The sequence below is a fragment of the Ochotona curzoniae genome, unplaced genomic scaffold (genome assembly GCF_017591425.1).
Source record: "Ochotona curzoniae isolate NIBS_2020 unplaced genomic scaffold, NIBS_Ocur_1.0 patch435, whole genome shotgun sequence".
Taxonomy (NCBI): Eukaryota; Metazoa; Chordata; class Mammalia; order Lagomorpha; family Ochotonidae; genus Ochotona; species Ochotona curzoniae.
Genome location: NW_024467012.1, coordinates 208,089 through 230,625, shown reverse-complemented (window position 1 = coordinate 230,625; position 22,537 = coordinate 208,089). Strand labels below are relative to the sequence as shown.

Here is a 22,537-nt window from a genome sequence, read left to right as displayed (position 1 = left end):
GAGGATTATATCCTTCTGAAGGAAGTGGGTGGGTGAGAGATGGAATGAACTACCCACCTTATGAACAGTTTGCCCTCTTGTTTGGTATCCCATTGCTAGAGGTAGAACATTGACTGATTGAGACAGTGACCATAAAAGTTCTCCTAAGCAGATGGCTGGTTGAGATCCTAAAGGATGATGAGGTCTTGGATTCATTCCTTGACCTAAGATACACAAAAATGAAAGTTATATCTGTCTCTGGGGGTTGCTGATAACTGCACATGATTCCTGCTCAGGCTGACTTTGAAGTTTTGTGGTCAAACAGGCTCTGTTCAGAAACAATTTTGCACTCTTCGTTCAGCCTTTTGAGCTTACAAATGAGAATAATAAATACTCCTGCTAAAAATAGTTGGGATTTTTATAAGCAACCAAGTGTGAGGGTGATAAGTGTGGTGTGAACACTAAGCAGAAAAAAGAAAACACTGTGTTTCTAAAATAATCATCACATTCAAGGGCCAGCAATAGCCTTGAAATGTCCTCTACCAGGGAGTTGTTCTCTGTGCAGGTCGGGTGGAAACTGGCTCTCTATGAGCAGATTCTTCTCTGACTTGACCTGGAATTTTCCCTTTCAGAACCATGTATTAGACCGAGGATATAAATTTGTAGATTGAAAAATTTCAGCCACACATTCCTGTACTCGCCCTTCTCTGCAACCCAGGAATGGTGGATTGGCACTGGCAGCAGATTCTGTGTTTCTGAAAGATCCAGTCTGACAAGGCATGGGTAACTTTCAAGAGAAGGGGGCCCTGAGTAGCCGCTAGGAGCATTTTGATTTGCCCAGAAAGATATAGATGCAGGATTTTTTTTCCTATAGGAGGAAACTACTTTGAGTTTCCCAAGAAAGCCTTGAAATTTGAGACCTAGGCAAAGGGGAGCAAACATAATAAAGGGAAACAGCGAAAGGCTATGAGAGGAAACCCCCAATGTTAAGTGTAGACGAACAGCTGTCCTCATTGGATGCATGCAGGATTCATCCTTGGCTGTTGCAGAACTGGAACACTGACCCAGTTGAGAGGTTAGAAAGGATGATTGAAACAGGGGTCTCTATGAGAGCCAGTTTCTCTGGGAGAGGGCAGTATGGAAAGTGGCCTCGCCGATGACTTTCAAAGAACATTGTAGAAGGACTGGAAAAGCTATCCAATTTACCTATACTTAACTCTGTGATAATACTATTCTTACATATGGGTACTTGAAAAATTCTTGCAATTCCTATTTAAAAACTACTTAGATAGATTGGAAAAATATTCCTTAGAATTATGATAAAATAATAATTAAAATAATAGCTAAAACTCAGTACCAGCTGTACTCGGTCGACTGTACAAGTAGTTTATAGGAAACTAACCAACCACTGATCAGGCATATACAGTATAACATATTTATACATATTTATTTATATGGAATTTATATTAGGTAAACTACACTAGGTATTATAAATAATTTAGAAGTGATTTGAAGTGTATGATTGAATTGCATAAATGTGCAAATACTGCATCATATGTATAAAGGATTTAAGACCCCATGGATGGGACCCAGAACTGATCCTGCACAGAGACTTAATGCACTTCCCTGTGTTGCTTACTTTCTTTGGACTCCCTCATCTCATTTGCCTGAGAAACCTGTGAAATAAGAACTATTATTATCTCCATGTCATAAATAGCAAAATTGAGATTTGAAGAAATTGTCACGTGGCTAGTGACTGATAGGAAATTGAATTAGAATCCAAGACTGTTTGAATTGATCTAAAAAGATGAAGAAGGCAAGAAATATCAGGTCAGAGAGAAAGAGGGAGCAGGCAGTAGGGGGCAGTAAATCTTAGGTAAAAGTCAAGTAGGGACCCAGAATGGTGACTGCTGAGGACTGAGTTCCTAATATGGAATCCCATCAGAGTGGTTGAAAGGCAGCTCAGAGAAGACAAAGATCACCAGGTAGGCTCAGAGTATATTCTCTAAACCAGATGCAGTGCAGCGTGGGCTCTAGGCTGCTTCCAGGTTCCTTAGGCGTGTACTGTTCAATAGCCATCAGTCATATACTTTATTCAGCTACATTTGAATGGATTTAGATTTTTCTTCTTAATTTTAAAAAAGCTCTAATCAGGCAAGCAACATGCCTAGCTCTCAACAGCACAGGTGGACCTCTCCATCCTCATCTGTGGGATAACACAACCATGGACAGTGAGCACCTGTTCTTCTCTCTCCTTTGCAGATCAGTGACATTGTTGGCTATGAAATAAAGCCTACTGAAACAACTTGCCTCTCCAATATGCTGGAATTTGGATTCAACAAATACATTGAAAAGTAAGGCTCATCTGTTTCTGCAGAAGTTTTATTATTATTATTATTATTGTTTGTTAAAATGTCTATGAGTCCCCTACCGTGATATGATCAGATGGTGTTTCTCCTTCAGGTTTAGGATGACTTGAAACTGTGATAGCCTGAAGTTGGGTAGACCACCTCCTGGGACATCTTTCATATTTAGTTATAAAAGCTGATGATTATAACTAGAAAAGTCAGGGATTTTATTTCAAAGGGAAATTTTTCTTTTTTTAATCGTGTTCTTTGAACCTGAGCTTCAAACACAGCTTACAATGGCTTAGGGCAAAACCCATTTAGCCTTTCTGTTCCCGTTTCCTCTTCTATAAACAACAAACTAGGAGTGGCCTCCTGAGCTCCCAAATTCCATGAAACATAATCAAGGATTCCATCACCTGCTTTCTCCCTTACCTCGAATGTTATATCTGGAGATTGTGAGACTTGGTACTATTTGAATGGCTGCTTTCAGAACCAGATTCTGAAGTCTGATTTTGGTTTTCCAGGGCAGCACTTCAGATGTTGTGTTCCTAGACTGAGGGTCCTGTCAGGCAGCAGGCTTAGGAATAACTGGACACACGTGGTCCTCAGCGCCACTACATCCGCAGCACAGGGAGACTCCCTAGAAAGGCCCATTCTCAGGCTCCCCCGCCTCCCTGCTAAAGCCAATAGGGAGAGTAGGCAGCCCTGCAATCTGTGTTTTAACAAACTGTCCAGGTCAGCACTGTCTAAGGAGCCGCTTGCACATTTGGCTGTTGAAACCTAACTAGTCTCAGTTCGACATGCTGTAAGTATCAGGATACTTCAGGAAGTTTGTGGAAAATGGAGATAAAAGATGTTTATTTTAGTGAAGAAAATTTTGAAATGTGTGCATTATTTTTCATGACACATATTTTGAGTGAACTCTTTGGAGACCAGTCATCTGCATGTGTTCTAAATTTTTTACACACAAAAAATCCCCATCTTTTTAATTCTTTTTCCACAAAGTTTATGAATGCCCTTATATGAAATAAAGCTACACTCTAAAGACTTATTGAGAGAAACATGCAAAATATCTAATAATGTTAATATTGATTAAAATGGTTTTATATATGAGTTAAATAACTGAAATGATTTCACCTGTTTCTTTTTATGTTTAAAAAAATGGCTACTAGACACTAAAGAATGTGGCTCACATTGTGTTTCTAATGAACTAAGGGACAGCACAGCTCCAGATGATCCTCACACATGCTATAATCTGAGAATTCTTGCTCTACTGGAGACAGAGCAGTGTAAACTCAGGTGCTTTCGGGCATACAATTCTCTCCATACCTGAGTGCTATGATGCCCTGCAGCCAGTCCTTCATTATGGGGTAGGCCTCAAAGAGTAGATGCTTAATCTAGTGAGTAAGACCTTGGTTGGGACACCCATGTCTGTCTAGGAGTGTGCCTCTTCTCCATTCCCAGTTTCGCTTATGACCCCAGCTTCCTGCTAACACTCACCCTCAGAGGCAGTGGCTGTGGTTCAAGTAATTGGTTTCCTACCACCTATGTAGGAGTTCCCAGTTCCTGGATTCGGTCAAGTCCAGGGGCAGGCTGTATAGGCATTTGGTACAAGTTCTCTCTCTCTCTCTGTCTCATCTTAGCCACTCAAATAAATTCTGAATCTTTTTTTTAAAGAACAGGCCTAGAGATACACACCTTTCTACTAAGTATAAGTTAAATTCAGCCTTCCATATCCGTGGGTTTGGGTTTTGTATCTGTGCATTTGAAAAAAAAAGTGCATCTGTACTGAATATATAATGAGAGACTTTTTCCTTGTCATTATCTCCTAAACATATACAATGTAATAACCCTTTCTATAGCATTTACATTGTTTTATATATTGTTAAGTCATCTGGAAATTATTTAAGCAGGAGGTAGACAGTTTATATATATATATATATATATATATATATACTATGTTTTAGTATGTAAGAGATTTTACTATCCATGGCTTATGGTGTCTGTGAGAGGTCCTGGAGTTAACACTTAAATTTTGAGAGGACAGTAAACATTCAGATCGTAACAGGCATCTAACCTGAACTGATGGTATGTCTAGGCACTCAATCATGAGCCTATTACTGCATGTGGTATTCCATGAGCTTCTCTGACATATTTGGGTGAGGTCAACTTTTTGAAATGCTTCAGAGAGTCCCTAACTTTATAATACCACCTCTTGAGCAATGATTGGCATTTTACATCCAACCCTGAGTTATTTATAAGGCACATCCCCAGCATTCTGCCTTACTGAATTATCCCATCACTCTTTGTCACAGGCAGATGACAGTCTAACCTGAGGTCTGTGACGAAACATGGCCACATAGCCAGTGAACGCTGGAGGCCATACAACTCCTCTTCTTACACTTACCTGTGTTGGCACATGCCTTTGTTAATTATCCCCTATATGCACACTCCTTTGGGCTGTCTTCCAAAGACCACACTTACCCATGATGGACCATGTTGCTGAGAGAGCTCTGAATCAGTCATTGTTTGAAATTGTCTGTGCTCGGTCTCCCTCCCCTTTGAGTTAATGAGGCCTTTCAAATCTATTATTTACCCTTATTTGGTTGACCACATGTTCTTCTGACAAGGAAATGGGAGAAGGCACATAATTGGGCTGGGGTCGGGGTGGGTAGGGGGAGTATGGGGGTGGGTATTGAAGAGGAAATAGCAGGGGAAGAAGCAGAGGAACTGGTTCTAGGCCTTGTTACAACACTCTCCATCTAGTGGCTTTGGACCCATCACTTGCTTTCTCTGGATTTCAATTTCCTGACATATAAGTAAAGACCAGGTCATCTTTTCTACCATCTAGGATACAATAAAGACAGGGTTGGGGCAGAGAAGATAATTGCCTTTAAAGAACTTTGCTTCCAACTCTTCGGTCACACCTGGAGTTTAGGACCCAGATTTCTGCTTGGAAACAAGAAGGCAATTGTCTTCCCCCTCTTAGATGGGTGGCCCAGAGTATCAGGGAAATGCAGGTGTTTTTGAATTGGGGACGGAAGAATGGCAAAAAGCTATCATAGAAATCCACAGAAATTCGAAACTTGAAATGCAAGGTGAGAAATCATGCAAACCTTTGGCAATAGTTGGTAAGATTTAAATCAGGACAATATATATTTGTGTAAAACCGTGTACTTTTATTGTTTAAAAAAAAAGTGGTGGTTGGGAGAGCTTTTTACAGTTTTCTTAAGACATCTGAATTCCTCCTTCAACACGTTTTCACTTCCTCCCCTGTTCACATCGCTGCTGTTGTTTTTGTCTCTTTAGACTGGAGCCCATTGGCGCAGCCGCCAGCAAGGAATATTCCCTGGAGAAGAACTTGGAGAAAATGAAATTAGAATGGGCTAACATGACATTCAACTTCATGAAATACAGGGACACTGTGAGTCTCACTCCAACCGCAGCCACCCCCTCCCTCTGAAAGCAGCCCGGGGAATTGCGTCGTGGATGACAGAGATGATTCACTCAGTCAGCTCAGAGCTTACAGAGGAGTAATCCCTCTCAATTTGATTGCTCTCTCCTGCTGTTGCCTTCCTGTGCCAGTCATCCCTCTTCTGAGGCATCACTGGAACCATGCACTTTCACATCAGAAAGGCCTTTTTGACTCAGAGCAAGCAGCTTGCTTGGGTCAGAGGAGCTGAGCAAGCCTCCTGAATTAGCATCTCCCACGGACAGCCCAGACTCGCATATAAGGGTCCTTCAAGATGCTCATGGAAAACGCATAACGTGAATAAGCTATGTGTGGGTTTCAAAATGAGTTTTGGCATCAAAATGCACTTACCTTGCCATTCCATTTTTTGCGTGAACATTTTGAGGTGCTCTCCTGTCTTTCAAAAGCTGCTCAGGGGAGCTCAGAGCATACCAGTGAGTCAACGACGTCTCCAGCTTCTTGGCTGCGAATATGCATAGGCATCAACCTGAAGACCTGTAGTTAACATGCAGGCTCTGCTTCTGCAGGCCTGGGCAGGGTCAGAGATGCTGCAGGATGTAGATTCCTATCCCACTGGGGTGGAATTCTGAGCTATGTGAGGCTGTTGGGGATCAGCATGAAAAATAGGAGGGCAATTCTGATTTGATGGATTTAACATCTTTGTTTGCAGGATACCAGCATCCTGTGCGCAGTTGATGACATTCAGTTGCTCCTCGATGATCATGTGATAAAGACCCAGACCATGTGTGGCTCCCCATTCATCAAACCAATAGAAACAGAATGCCGGGTAGGAGGAAAAGAGTTGAATGTTTTATCATTACTGTTAGCCTGGGTGTGTCAGAGGAAAGGAGAAAGGTTTTAACTTGAGTTAGCGAAGATACTTTGTTCTGATTGGAAAAAAAAACAAAACAAAACAAGTAACATGAGACTGAAAGAACTAACCATCCAAATAAGCATATGCCATGCCAAGCCTTTGTGATAATCTTCTAAAAGAAAGACCTGGGGCCTGTGTGATAGCCTAATGGTTAAAGTCCTCACCTTGCATGTACCAGGATTCCAAATGGGCGCTGGTTCATATCCCACCTGCTCCACTTCCCTTCCAGCTTCCGGCTTGTGGCCTGGGAAAGCATAGAGGATGGTTCAAACCTATGGGCCTCTGTACCCACATGGGAAACCTGGAAGAAGCTCCTGGCTCCTGGCTTTGGATCAGCTCAGCTCTGGCCATTGCAGCCACTTGGAGAGTGAACCAGCAGATGGAAGATCTTCCTCTCTGTCTCTCCTCCTCTCTGTATATCTGACTTTGCAATAAAAATTTTAAAAATCTTAAAAAATAAATAAATCTTTATGTATATAAACTCCAAAGGTAGAATACAGAGAGAAGGAGAGACAGAGATTCCTCCATCTGCTGATTCACTTCCCAAATAGCTGCAATGGCCAGAGCTGAGCTGATCCATAGCCAGGAGCCAGGAACTTCCTCCAGTTTCCCATGTGGGTGTAAGGGCCCAAAGGCTTAAACCATTCTCCACTGCTCTCCCAGGTCATAAACAGGAGAGCTGGATCAGAATTGGAGCAGCTGGGACACAGATCAGTGCCCATATGGCTGAGGGCTAGCTTGCCACCACTGTGTTGCCCCCCAATTTGTCTTTTAATTTCTTTTTCCCCAAATATTTTGAAGTACCCTTAGATCCATGTTTTATAAAGTAAACGAGTGAATAGTAATCCATTCATTTGTTCAGTCAGTGGGCCTGTGGTTCAGAGGGACAGGTTAATAGTTCAAATATAAAATGCTAAATTCACAGAAATGGGAAGAAAAGCTGGTACGTGTGCAGGAAACTTTGGATGCCTGGTTGAAATGCCAAGCCACTTGGCTGTACTTGGAACCCATCTTCAGTTCAGAGGACATAATAGCCCAGATGCCAGAAGAGGGCAGGAAATTTGCCACTGTGGACAGTTGTTGGAAATCACTCATGTCCCAAGCAGTGAGTATTTTCCCCAACACATCTCATCCACAGGAATGTGGGCATGCCATAAAGATACTCCTCATTGCACGTTGTCATTATCCCTATTGAAACTCTTAAGTAAATTGGATTGAGGCAAATTTTATATTTTTATTTATTTATTTTTCTCATGGGCTTATTCTCATGCTCTTATTTCAAGCATAGGTACATATATTATGAAAAGTAGAAACCTCTTGAAATCTCACCTCTCCAGAGGTGATTATTATCAGGTTGTATTATTCAGCATACAGAAGAGTGATTTAGTTGTTTGAAAGTGTCAAGGTCAGACTCCAGAACGGGTGACATTGGAATCAAGCCTTGAGGGTTGCAGAGTTCATTGGGACATCTGTTAAGAGGTAATGTCTTTCTTTGATTCAGTTGTACTCAAATTGGGGTAGACTTACAACAAAGAATTTGTCTCGGTGTGTTTTTAGCTGCCCTACTTGTTTGTGGGAGTGAGGAAAATGGGAATTTGTAATTCCTAGCCAGGGGATTTTATATGAGCTACAATTCTTTGGTTGTTATAGAAACCCACTCAGGGAAACTCAGGCAGACCAGGTGAGTGTCAGAAAGAGCACAGACCTCGGCCTCATCAAGGACAGATATGGAACTCAAAAATTTCCACACCTGCTGCAGTCGCTCTGCAGACTAGCTGACTTTTCACTCAGTCTCATGGCTGGACATGATACACAGCTCCAAAGCTCCCTTGTTTAAGAGGCCAATCCTGAGCAGGACATAAGGTCATAGAAGTTAACATATCATTAGCTTGGTTGATTTCAGAAGCCCAACCCCATTCAACAATGATCAGAGGAACAGCGTAACATTATGGTAGAGTTCACCCCAGTGGGATTAGGAGGAAAGTGAAGAGGCAGTTGTTGGGGCAGCAGGTATCATTAGTTCTTGGGTTTGCCACACCACACTTTTCACAATGACTATTCTCAAATGTTGGAAGCTACATGAACACTATGGCCTTTTCTGATGGAATCTAGGTGAAAGATACTCGAGTTCTGGTGGCAGCAGACCAGCCACGGATGAATGAGAAGCTTCAAGAAGCCAACATTCTGTTGGAGGACATCCAGAAGGGGCTGAATGAGTACCTGGAGAAGAAGAGATTGTTTTTCCCCAGGTATCCAGCAATGGTCTCCTATTCCTTATTACCTGCTTGACTCACACATAAGTAGAGCTACATTTTTTTCATACTGAGACTTGGCTTTAAGCAACTATTCCTTATTTCTTCCTGATTCTCCATTCCCCTCAGAAGACAGCATTCAGGAGTGGACCATATCCTTGTATTCACTGTGCAAGGGTGGGGAACATCTATTCTGTGAAAAGACAGTCTGGGTATTTATGATGTTGTTTTATGACCATGCAGAATCTTCAACTAAAAAAATTCTGGTTTTTTTTATATATATTTGGCTATATATGCTATATATGTACTATATATACTCTCTCTCTCTCTCTCTCTTATATACACTTGGCTAAATTTTGAGTTCTACCTGTGGTTACCTTAGCAGGCCATACCAAATGACTTTGAGGGCCTTATATGGTCCAAAAACTAGACATTCCCTAATCTCTGAGAGATTGAATGAATACAGGGGGTCAAAGTCACACTTTAACCAAGCAACATTGTCTTCTGCCAATGGGAAAAAAAAAAACATAAACATGGTATTCAAGATTAAGAACCTGGCCTTTGAAGTTTAACAGTCCTATTTTAGAGCTCCGACCTTCCTTCTTGCTAATCTTGAGATCTTCAGCAAATATTTATGAGCTTTAGGTTCTCCACTAAATAATTGGAATATAAGATCTCCTATTTTGCATATTTGCTGTACAGATTAATGGGCTGTCACATGTAAAAACAATCAGTACCTAGACTGTGTGTTTCAGAAATGTCAACCAAATGTTTCACTGTTAAAGTTTGTACTTTCTAGGAGGTAAGTTTACATTTGACTGTTACTTCCCCACAAGAATCAGTGTTGTTCTGTGTAAAAGTCAAGGTGAGGGGAGGGCTTAGGGAGGGGTGGGGGGAATCCCAGTGCCTATAAAACTGTGTCACATGTAATTAATTAAAAAAAAAAGTCAAGGTAATTTTAAAGGGGTAATTCCAAAAAGGAAGGTCCTCCATGCTAAAAATCCATCCTTGTCTAGTTCATCATGGGTGGCCACTGCATGTCATTTGACTTCCGTTGGTTTACAGGCTTGGTGCTAATTTATTTTTCAAAAAGTACATTTTAATGTTCCGTGACAGGGAGACAAAGTCAGTCCCCTGCTCTCCAACTTGCCTCTGTTTCAAGCAAAAGCAAAAAAAGGTTTTCTGAAATTCTTAAATTTCATTGGTACCTGTTCAATGAAGTGTTGTCTAATATAGCCTTTTGTGGTGATAAGAATTTTTTAAAGAAAAAAAAATTTTTTTAAGAATTTTTAAAATTTATTTTTTTACTTGAAAATCGTAATTACAAACAGAAAGAGGGAGAGACAGAAATAGAGCTATTCCATCCACTGGTTCACTCTTGGGCTGGTCCTAAACTCTGGAAGATGGGAATTTCTTCCTGATCTCTCGTGTGGGTGCAGGGGCGCAAGGACTTGGGCCATCCTCTGCTGCTTTTCCAGGCCATTAGCAGGGAGCTGGATTGGAAATAAACTGCCAGGACATGAACAATGCCTAAATGGGGATACTGGTGCCGCAGGTAGATTAGGCTACTAAGCCACCGCACGAGCTCCAGTAAGAATGTTTTATGTGTTTGCTAAGACCATGTCCATTAGCTCCATGTGGACATGGAGCACTTTAACATAAGAAAGTGGATTTCTAGTTTATTTAATATCAAATTTTTCATATAATAGTCACATATGACCATTGGTTTCTGTGTCAGACAATACAAATATAATACAAAAAGTAGAATAACTCTTTTGGAAGCACAAAATTTTTAGACAAGATTAAACTTTCGGAGACCTGTAATATTTGGCTTCTGGTTCTGTATCCACTATTATCCTTAATAAAAATTTGAGTAATCAACATTAAATAGCCTTTCACTTATGCAGGGACACTCCTTTAAATGCTTTAGATTTAATTAACTTACTTAACCTTCATAGTAATCCTATGAAATTGAGAGCATTATTCTCATTTTATAAATGAGAAAACAATAATTTTCCTAAACACAGAAGACTGATAATGGCCAATCTAGAATTCAAACTCAGGGAGTCCAGACATTTAGTTGCTTTAACTTTCTAAGCCATATTTCTCACCAAATTAAATGCATGCATATGTGCAATATCTCAGTATTTCTTTATATATTTTTAAAATATTTTAATTTATTTTTTATTGGAAAGTCAGATATACAGAGAGGAAGAGAGGCAGAGAGGAATGTGTTCCATCTGCTGATTCACACCCCAGGTGGCTGCAGTGCCCGGTGCTGTGCTGATCTAAAGCCAGGAGCCTCTTCCGGGTCTCCCACATGGATGCAGAGTCCCAAGGCTTTGGGCCATCCTCCACTGCTTTTCTAGGCCACAAGCAGGGAGCTGGATGGGAAGCAGGGCCGCTGGGATTAGAACCAGTGCCCATATGGGATCCTGGTATGTCAAGGTGAGGACTTTAGTGATTAGGCTATCGCACCAGGCCCTCTTCATGTATTTTTTAAAATAAAACTAAATATTATTAGTAGACACTTTGAAAGTTACTGATAGTCACATAAATTTTATCTTGAAAATGCAGAGTACTGAACTATTATTTTAATTTAAAATACATGTTGTGATAACCATTTGGTCTTATTCATGGTCACACATGATGGATATAGAAGCAGTATGAACTCATGGGGAACACTCAACGTGAATTTCACTTAACAGTGGAGAAATTGACAGCAGTGTTTAGATATTGGTTAATCAGCCAGCCAGTACTTAATTCTTGATCTCTGCATTACTTGCTTAACTTTCCACGGTCAGTGTATTAGTTTCTTTGATATGTAACAAAGACTCCAAAATTCAGAGGTGTGAAACAACATTTAGCTCCTAATCCTGCAGATTGGCAGGTTGAGTTGGGCTCAGCTGACTGATTCTTGTGTAATCATGAGAGCTCACATGTGACTAGAGGCTGCTGGCAATCTCTGGCATTAATCACTTATCTAGTGCTTAATTTCCTGTTAGCAAGTTGAGCCACGTACCTTTTGTCTTCCAGAAGACTAGCTAGGGTTTGTTCACGTGGTGGTGCTCACAGGAGTCCTAGGAGCAGCAAGAGTGGAAACATCAAGGCCTCTTGTAAGATTTGAAATTTGTGCAAACTCAAATTCACTACAATGTCTTGACTGAAGCAAGACACAGAGCATGCCCAGGTTCAAGGGATGTGAAAATAGACTCTGAATGAGAGGAGCTGTAAATATTGTGGCCAGTTTTATAATCCACTGTTATGCAGTAAAGATTACGGTCACAAGGTCTCTCCATTATGGAACTTTCAGGCTGGTTGTCACAGCAGAGGCATGTTCCTTTCACATTGTCTGGAGGATTACTGCTGCTTTTAGGGCCTGAGAAAAGAGATGATGTTGTCTTTTCCTCTGTAATTGAAAAGATGCCAGAGGCCTGTGCGTGTAAATAGAGCCACTATTAATAAGCATCTTGTGGTTTCATAACTATACCATTTTCTGGCATTTTGGGAGAGAATGAAAGACAAGCCTTTTCTTACCTGCAAGTCTCAATACTAACTGCACATTAGAAGCACCTGACATTTTTGAACATATGTGTTTCTCCAGATCCAACTCTAGAAGCTCTGTGCACTGGAAGTTTTAGACACTCCTGAGGTGATTCTTAAGTGAAAAGTTGAGAACCACTAGGGACTGGTATTGTGGGCCGCTGCCTAGGGCACCAGCATCCTATGCAAGAGTCAGTTCTAGTGCTGGGATGCTCCACTTCCAATCCTCCTCCCTGTTAATATGCCTAGTAAAGCAGTAGAAGAAGGCCTAACTACTTGGGCCTTCACCCATGCGGGAGACCTGGATAGAATTCCAGGCTTCTGGAATTAGTCTGGTTCAGCCATTTGGGAACTGAATCATTTCAGGACTGAATCAGGGGATAGAAAATGTATGTGTGTGTGTGTGTGTGTGTGTGTGAGAGAGAGAGAGAGAGAGAGAGACAGACATACACTCTCTGTGTGACTTTCAAATAAATAAATAATTTTTTTTAAAAAAGATAATGCCCAGTCTATTCAGATTTCTTTCTTTTGGTAGAGATCTATCCCTCAATCATATTAAACTCAAATATATCAGCTTTCTTCCTCGTATTGATCTGAAAGCTAAAACCATCTTCAGCTTCTAAACTTCAAATGAAAGTCATAAAGAAAGCCTGAGGGAAGACCCTAGGACATATGTGGTATTCCCCTGGATGTGATCTGTCTTGTCAGGGGTATCATGTGGTTGGCCGAAGTTCCTGGAGAGATTCAGCTGCTGTCTTCCTTTACTTTATATTAGGTTCTTCTTCCTGTCAAATGATGAGCTTCTGGAGATCTTGTCTGAAACAAAGGACCCCCTCCGAGTGCAACCACACTTGAAGAAGTGCTTTGAAGGGATTGCCAAGTTGGAGTTTACAGACAACCTGACCATCGTGGGCATGATCAGCTCAGAAAAAGAAATTGTTCCATTCATACAGAATATCTATCCAGCTAAAGCCAGAGTAACTCCCTTTACCCATTTTTCCCCCCTCCATAACACAGCAGAGAGCATCAGAGAGAACACTGGTAAAACATTTGAACCATCTTTTTAAATGGCCTGATTATGTAATGCTTGGGAGATATGTCAAATCTTTAGCTTCCCTCCAGCCCCATAGAGAGACAAGTATGTAAAGCTCATGGACGCTCCCTCGAGGCTGTGCTTGACTTGCTGCCTCTACATCTTGTCCTATAGGGCATGGTTGAAAAGTGGCTGCAGCAGGTGGAGCAGATGATGCTTGCCAGTATGCGGGACGTCATTGGACTTGGAATTGAAGCATATGTCAAGGTAAACGAGAATCAGCACACACACGTCAGGGTGTTGGTTTTGTGAAGGGGGGCTTTGGGAAGAAAGCCAAAAGGGTAACCTCAGTTAGTCCCTGTGCCTCTTTCCCTTACTTTAAATCCTAGGACAATGAACATGTTTTAGTGAGGTATTTACTGTTAGAAACAAATGATACAACACAAGAGGGTTGAAGAGAACCCTTGTCTTGCTGCGAACCAGTTATGTTCATCAACTGGAATTTACAGCAACAGATTTATTTAGAGCCCCTTCCAACTGAACATTTATTCCCATCACATGACTGCTGGATGGCATAGCTTAGTGAGTTCCCGAATCTTTAATGGAAACAGTTGTGACATAGGCCTAAGAGAAAGCAGCCTGTCACAGTTAACCTTTAGCTGAGCTTTATCAAGGTTCTTGCTGGCAGAATCTAACTTTAGTCCACTATGGATTTTTTTTTTGTTTCCCTCCTCCATTTCCTATGTGTTCTTTAAACAAAACACGTTCAGTTAACGCCTTTATCCTGAAATATGGAAGACTGACCCTGTTACCCTTCATGGTAGTTTTCACATTGCAAATGAAAGGCCAATTTTTTTTTCTTTGATGCGTTGTAAATCAAAAATTTGTGAGAGAAAACAGCATATGTCACTGGTATGAAATTAATTTCATGCCACCAAATCTATGGCAAGAGTCAGCAGACTTTTTTTCTGCAATGGGCCATATGGTAAATATTTTCAGCTCTATAGGAATACATTCCCATTACAACTATTTAGCTTTGTCCTGATAGCACAAAAGTATTTCAGCCAATATATAAATGATGGCAATGGCTGTGCTCCAATGACCTTTTATGAACAAAAACAAGCATGGTGAGATCCGGTTCTCAGGCCACAGCTTGCCTACTTCTGACCTATATTGAAGGAAAAAAAAAAAACATGGGGCAAAGAGGGCATGGCTAAGAAAATTACAGCACAGCCCTGCAGTTTTATGTAGCTGTTAATGAATTTGACTTTTCCCCAAATACTAACTTGATTATGACCTGTAGTTTAAAAACAAAATTTGCTAGATGAAGGCATGAAAAAATGGATGGATGAGCTTGTTAACGATGTTCTTTTCCACAAACTTCAGGGAAAAAGACACAAGTCAGCAATACCAGAGATGTCAAGCCTTAGGCACCTAATGGTGGGGAGGGTTTTGTGTTTGTTGTGTGGGCAAGTTGGGGGGGTGGGTCATGTTTTTTAGACAGTTCAAACTGCTCACAATAATCTTACAGTAGTTCCCCACCGCTCCCCACCGACTTTTCCCAGGTCCCTCGTAACCAATGGGTCTTGCAATGGCCTGGTCAGGTGGTGATCTGTGTGTCCTCCATCTTTTGGACCCAGGAGGTATCTGAAGCCATAGTGAAAAATACCCTGCCGGTAAGTGAACCTGCCTTGAAGCTTGCAGAGGAGATCCAAGCATCAACCAGGAGTTGATTGTCATTAGAGTAGCTATGTTTTAGTTCTGAAACAAAAATCATCTGGGCTCACAGTGGTCACGAAATCCAGGGTTCTCTTGAGGACATTAAGTTTAGAAGTGGTGCCATTGTAGAGTTGTGTCGTGCAAGGCTTTGCACAGACAGAAATTCTAAGTCTCATCAGCCTTTATCTCCAGGGATCTAACCTGGCACAATTTTCACCAACAAAGACCTTTTTGGCTTCCTGTGCCAAAAGACCAGTACCATTTTCCTCTTTTTCTCCGTTGCAGCCCTCTCCTTACCATTCCCAATCCCAAACAAACTCAGCTCTAGTCCTTTCAAGATTCAGAACACTTCTGCTTTCTTTGATTGTGCCTCTATGTCCTGGTTTCCCTACCTGTTAATAGAGATGATGTTTGCCATCACACCTCCACGCCCTGGAGTGATGCATGTTGAGAGATGTGCCTATGTATCCAAAAGGTGGCAGGTATTGGTGCGGGATAACCATTGGTCTAGCCATCCATTATTCATTTAGCAAACATTTGTCATCTGTTCTTTGCTGTGACTACTGCTAGGTAGAGGAATCAGAGGTGAGCAAAACAGGCACACACTGTCCTTATGGATTTGTAGACTAGTGGGTGACAAGAAAGGACCCTTATATAGAACTATTTTAAGAAAAGAACAACAATTGAGGAAGTGTGGAGAAGAGGGAGGAGGGAAATGAGAGAACAGATTGGATTGGGGAAGATTTCTCAGAAAAATAATGTCTTAAGAGGAGACTTAAAGTATGACTAGGGATTAGCAGAGAAGGAAGAGTGTTCTAGAAAGTGAAACTAGAATGTGCAAGAAAAGTCTTCAGATAAAAATCATGATGCATTGCACAACTGAAGGTACCATGATCTGGAATAGCTGTGGAATGTGCATGTCTAAGAGAGATGTAGAGAGCAGCCCCCCCCCCAAAGGGCTTTACCAGGACCCCAAAGGCGGTGTGGAAGCATTGAGAAGATATATATTGCTGTGTGCCTAGGACTTTGGCATTAATAACTGTAATAACTACTGTTTTTCACTGGATGTTTTATTCACATGAACTATTTTACCAAGTGCTTCACTCTGTACTGTATCATTCAATCCTCAAAGCATCTTAAAGTTATAATGATCTAAATCTAATAGACCAGGTGGCTGATGCTCAGAGGCTTAAAATCGTTTTCCAGAGCCACATATCTAGGACATAAGAAAGGTGAGGTTTGAACTTAAGGTGCTCATTTTCCTTTTTTTAAACTTCATTTTTAGGGCTGAGTGTTTAGCATAGCATTTAAAATACTACTAAGCACACACATATCTCATATCAGAGTGCTGAAATTTAAGTCCTAGCTCTATTCCCAGTTACAGCTTATTCTTCATGTGCACCCAGGAGGCAGCAGGTAATGGCTTCGGGAATTGGATCCCTCCATGGGAGACGCCCAGACTGAGTTCCTGGTTCACAGGCTTCCGTCTGGTTCAGTCCCAGCGGTTGCAGGCATTTGGGGAATGAACCAGTGGGTAGGAGGTCTCTATCTCTGTCTCTGACTTTCAAATAAATAAAAATTTTAATTCATCTAAATTTTCAATCTCTTCATTTAGAAATAAAACAGGGTTAGAATAATGTTGTAAAAATAATATGAAGAGTTACCATATACCCTTAGTCCAGATTCCCTAGATTTTAATGTTTTACGTAACCATAGTACAGTTAGCCAAATCAGGGAATATGTTGTATTTCATTTTGACATCTGAATCATCTCCTTTAATCTGAAAAAGTTCATTCTTTCTTACTGTGCATTGTGTATACAGTAAAAGTTAACTCTTTTTAGCATACAGTTCTGAGTTTTCCCAAATACATACAGTCTTGCAGGCACGATGACAAGCAAGGCACAGAACAGTTCCACATCCCCTTATGCACTCTATATTTGCTCTATCTACTGTACTCTAAGCCTCTGGAAATTATCAATCTGCTTTCTGTCCCTAAAGTTTTATCTTTTTCCCAATATCCTAAACCTGAAATCATAACAGTGTATAGTCTTCTAAATCTGGCCTCTTTCAGTTGGCATAATGCATTTGAAATTCATCTAGATGTTAATGGCTGCCGGAAGCTTTGAGGGATAAACTTACAGGAAAGCATCTGGCCATTGAGTGGTTGATGATGTCATTCCCTGAATGGGAATTACCAGAGGAGAATCCAGTTTAATCATCTGTCCCCTCCCCTGTTTCTGTCAGGATTTTCTGAACAAGTGCAACGATCAGATTGCACAGATTGTCCAGCTGGTGCGAGGGAAGCTGAGCAGTGGAGCTCGACTCACTCTCGGGGCCCTTACAGTCATCGATGTCCATGGTAAGCAGCGAAGCTTCTCCTGGCATTACTGACTTTCCAGGAATGGCAGTCAGACTTGCTTTCAGTTCCCTTCCCGGATGGAATGATGCAAGGTTTCCTACCCGTTAGGGCGAGGTTTTTCTAACTCAGAGAAGATGTGGGAGTAAAAAAAGAAGCCAATATCACATCATTTCCCCTTAAACCCCCTTAAACCTTATTTCCAGGAACCCTCCAAGCAGGACTCACTGGTGGCCAGAACCATGGCTGAGACTCTCCAAGCTGGAGTGGTGTCTGTGGGTTGACCATCCATCCACTAGAAGCTGAAGTTTGCACTCCATTGTATCATTTCCACGTACATCTCCCTGCTTGAGAATCTGGGACTTAGGTAAACAGTGTGATGAGAGGCTCACAGCAGAGGCTGCTGTGTCTGATTTGGAACCCCAGAGACTAGAAATGGGTGGTGGTGTGGAAAGGAAGTAGTGAGAGGTGATACATTCCAGAACTTCCTTTGAGGAAGGAATGGGAAACAGGAGAGGATGAGAAAGATGGAGGAAAGGACACCTTCTTTACCTAAAACAAATCATCCCCACATCCTCACTCCAATCATCACCAAGGAAACGAGGGCTGGGCCAGGTTGGTTGCCATGTGACAGCACCTCTTGCTCACACACCCAGCTTTTAGGGCAATGCACAGCATTCAAGGTGAGTGCTCATTTCAGTTGGACTTCATCTGGATGGACTAGCATGATCAAGGAGAGAGAGAACATATTCTTCATGTAGCCGCATACCCAGCTAGTAGAAACAGTAGAGCCATTGTTGTTTTCCAGAGTACTTCAGAGTGGTTGCTTTTACAAATGTGTACACACACACACATACACACTATAGAGTGGAAGTGAATCTCAAAGGGTCTTTCATGTAGATTCTACTCCTGCTACAACCTTGAGAGAACCTAGAGAAGAGCCCAGCATGATGGCTCAATGGCTAAATCCTCACCTTTCAAGCACTGGGATCCCATATGGACACTGGTTCATGTCCTGGCTGCTCCACTTCCCATCCAGCTCCCTGCTTGTGGCCTGGTGAAGCAGTCGAGGATTGCCCAAAGTCTTGGGACCCTGCATCCATGTGGGAAACCTGGAAGAGGATCTGGGCTCCTGGTTTCAGATCGGTTCAGTTCTGGCTGTTGTGGTCATTTGGGGAGTGAACCAGCAGATAGAAGAACTATCTCTGCCTTTCCTTCTCTGAAAATCTGATTTTCCACTAAAAAAATTTTTTTAAGTACCTGAAGAGGGCCTGGCATGGTAGCCTAGTGGATGCATGTGCCAGGATGCCATATGGGTACTGGTTCTAATCCCGATGGCCTCGCTCCATTTCCCATCCAGCTCCCTGCTTGTGGCCTGGGAAGGTAGTCGAGGACGGCCCAGGGTCTTGGCACCCTGCACCCATGTGGGAGACCCAGAAGAAGCTCTAGCCTCTTGGCTTCAGATCGGCTCAGCTCTGGCTGTTGTGGCCGCTTAGGAAGTGAATTATTGGACAGAACATCTTCCTCTCTATATCTGACTTTCCAATAAAAATAAATGAATTTTTTAAAAGTACCTGGAAAAGAATTATATTCTTCAGGAGAGAAGGACTGCTCTCCACAGGGCTCCAGACTTTACTGTAACAAAGATCACTCTAACAGAGGGGCAGGAGATTACACAAGAATCCTCTTGTCAAGTTACACTTCTGAGATCCAAATGCTGAACCTGCTGCACCAGCTGTGAGATCTCGGTAATTCTCGACCTATGAGTTACCTTAAAAAATTAATGGTTTTCATAAGCCTGTATAACTCTATAACTTCAGAGCTTTTGTTATTGTGTAAAAATTAAATTAGGCGTGTAATCCTATGAAAGAAAGGAGAAAAACTAGAAACCTATCTCCCAACTGGTTTCTCAGGCCTCCAGATGGAGAGAATCACCTAACTCTGAATTCATAAAATGCCTACCTCCAGTTACTATATGACTGTCTCAGGCCAAGGGACTGCATTCTCTTTGAATATCCTAGAGAAATAGAGTAGACAAAGGATCTTACTGAGGATAGGACAGCATTTAGGGTCAATGTATATATATATATATTACAAAGCCCTGCAAATCAGTCTCCAGGGAGTTTAATAACAATGGCTAATATTTACATTCTGTTTCTGTCAGACACAGTGTTTCTGTGTGTAATATATACTGATGTAATCCTCATAGTAACTATATAAAATAGATACTTTGTTATCCTCATTTTATAGATTATGCAACTGAGGGACAGAGAGATTAAATAATTTACCTAAAGTTCCTTAGCTAGTTCATGGTGAAACCAGAATCCAGAATCCAGACCCAGGCAACCTGGTTTTGGAGTCTGCACATTTACTGTCTCTGCTATACTGCTTGAGAGAAAGCAGTGCAGCAGATTGCCTGACTCTGGAAGGATGTGAAGACCAGTTCTGGCAGGTACCACTGCCTGCGGTTGGGTGTTGGCAAAGGAAAGTGGTACCACCTGACAACGGAGCGTGAGGAGTAGCCTAGACTTCTACTGTGAAGTCTGTGGAGATGAGAGAATTCTGATGGCTCTGCATGTATGTTTCTGCCCGAACAGCTCGTGATGTGGTGGCCAAGTTAGCTGAGGACAACGTGTCCGACCTGAACGATTTCCAGTGGATTTCACAGCTGCGCTACTACTGGGAAGCGAAGGACGTGCAGGTGCAGATGATAACTACAGAAATCTTGTATGGCTATGAGTACCTGGGAAACTCCCCCCGGCTGGTGATTACACCTCTCACTGACCGCTGCTACAGGTAAACTCTGAGGTTTTAAAACCTGAAGGATGGAATAAAGCATTCCATAAGAGAAAGAGAAAAGTTAAAACTTTCTAGGGCCAATACCTTTACAATGTCTTTATTTCAGATGTTTACATTTTTAAGAGTTTTGCCCTTAGTCAGCGTGGTCCCCAAGATGGGCGGGAAAATACCAGACCTTCAGGCTAGAAGTGAGGACCTGGTGTAAGTTCCAGTGCAAATCAATACCTTTGAAACAGTAAGTATGAGGCACGGATGTGTGATCATGAACATGACGTAGGGGTTAAATAGAAAGATACCCATAACAGGAGTGAAAATGGTGCTTGGAATTCAGGGCCAAGAAATAGACACAGGTCAGGTCAAGGACCCAGACAAGGGGTCTGGAAGCTCTGACCATCCATTAGGGATCTAATGAAGAGATGGTATCATCTGTGCTCAGCAAAGCACTTTCTCACATTCCTTGAATTCATCACAATAGAAATATGGATTTGCAAACTTGTCAATTTTATATTTTCCATTTTTGCTTATAGTGATTTTTTTTTTTAAATTGAAGAAATAGTACTTGAAAATATTTTCTTTATTCAAAATCACTTGTATTCTCTGGACAGCATTTGGGTGCTGGTTTGTGTCCTAGCTGCTCCATTTTTTTTTTTTAAGATTTATTTATTTGGGCCCAGCGTGATAGATTGGTGGCTAAATCCTCGCCTTGTATGTGCCAGGATCCCATATGGCCACTGGTTCATGTCCTGACTGCTTTACTTCCTATCTAGCTTCCTGCTTGTGGCCTCAGAAGGCAGTGAATGATGATGGCCGAAGGCCTTGGAACCCTGTGGGTGACCTGGAGGAGGCTTCTGGCTCCTAACTTTGGATCAGCTCAGCTTCGGCCATTGCGGTCACTTGGGGAATCAACCAGTGGACAGAATAGCTTTCTGTCTCTCCTTTTCTGTAAATCTGCCTTTCCAAGACAAATAAGTAAATGAATTTTTAAAAATAAGATAGATTGATTGATTGATTTGAAATGTAGAGTTAGTGGGTGGTGGAGGAGAGAGACAGCAATAGATATCTTCCATCTGCCGACTCACTGCTTAAATGGACCAGTGGGGCTGAGCCAGGGCACAACCAAGGAACCCAGAGCTGCTTCTGGGTCTCTCACATGCCTACAGGGGCCCAAGCACTTGGGCAGTTTTCCACTGCTCTCAGGCACATTCAACTGCTTTGCTTCTGATCCAGCTCCCTGATAATGGCGGGGGAAAGCAGAGAATGACCCAAATGCTCGGGTCCCTACTATCTGTGTAGGAGACTTGGAAGAAGATTCTGGCTTTGGCCTGGCCCAGTTCTTACCATTGCGGCCATTTAGGGAGTGTACCAATGGATGAAAGATCTTTGTATTTTTTTTTCTCTCTCTCTCTCCCTTCCTCTGTATCTCTGACTTTCAAATAAGTGAATGTAATCTTTTTTTAAAAAAAATCACTTGTTCTATATGTTCTGTTTTACTTTTTAAAATTTATTTCTTTGAATAAGTGAAGCAGACAGAGAAAAGAGAATTCCAATCCTGCACACAGATCTCTGCCATCTCCTGGTTTTCTCCCCAAATACCTGTAATCATTAGAGCTTGGCCAGTTCTCAATCTAAGCCTCCTACATTGGTGGCAGGGTTCCAGCTACTTAAGGCTTCTCGAGCTGGCTCCCTGGATGGGCATTAGCAGGAAGCTAGAATTGGGAGTGGACCAAGGACTGAATCCAGGTACTCTGATATTGAATGTACACATCCCAAGAGGCATGTTATTCACTATGCCAAATGCCCACCCCTGGGGTGATTCGTTTTCATTCATTCATTTATTGTGCTCATTGTTCAACAGCCACTTGGTTTTTTATAACTATATTGTCTATAAGGTATACAACATGATGTTATAGGACATGCAGATAGCAAAATAGCCACTATAGTGACACAAATTAGCATTCCTGTCATCTTACATAGACAACCTTACTCCCCCACCTAATGACAGGAGCACCTGTGATCTACTCCTTTAGTACAATACATATGACAATACATACAATACATACATACAATACATATGACTATCCTTAGGCCTCATGAACAACCATTTCTTGAAGTGTGTATGACAGTGTTAGCTTGATGAGAATGAGGAACAGAATTCAAATAT

The 22,537-nt window shown here is 41.7% G+C and overlaps 1 protein-coding gene across 3 annotated transcripts in view; it reads left to right on the top strand.

The window, feature by feature from the left end:
* The window catches only part of LOC121167960 (dynein heavy chain 3, axonemal-like), a 119,389-nt gene that overhangs the window by 30,148 nt on the left and 66,704 nt on the right, over positions 1-22,537 (top strand). For all 3 annotated transcript variants that reach the window (XM_040997684.1, XM_040997686.1, XM_040997685.1), the window contains exons 19-28: positions 2,242-2,333; positions 5,637-5,751; positions 6,470-6,586; positions 7,599-7,778; positions 8,786-8,922; positions 13,244-13,445; positions 13,676-13,768; positions 15,067-15,177; positions 17,466-17,580; positions 20,175-20,373. In XM_040997684.1, coding sequence (XP_040853618.1) covers positions 2,242-2,333; positions 5,637-5,751; positions 6,470-6,586; positions 7,599-7,778; positions 8,786-8,922; positions 13,244-13,445; positions 13,676-13,768; positions 15,067-15,177; positions 17,466-17,580; positions 20,175-20,373 — 1,361 coding nt within the window. The remainder of the gene's footprint in view (positions 1-2,241; positions 2,334-5,636; positions 5,752-6,469; positions 6,587-7,598; positions 7,779-8,785; positions 8,923-13,243; positions 13,446-13,675; positions 13,769-15,066; positions 15,178-17,465; positions 17,581-20,174; positions 20,374-22,537) is intronic.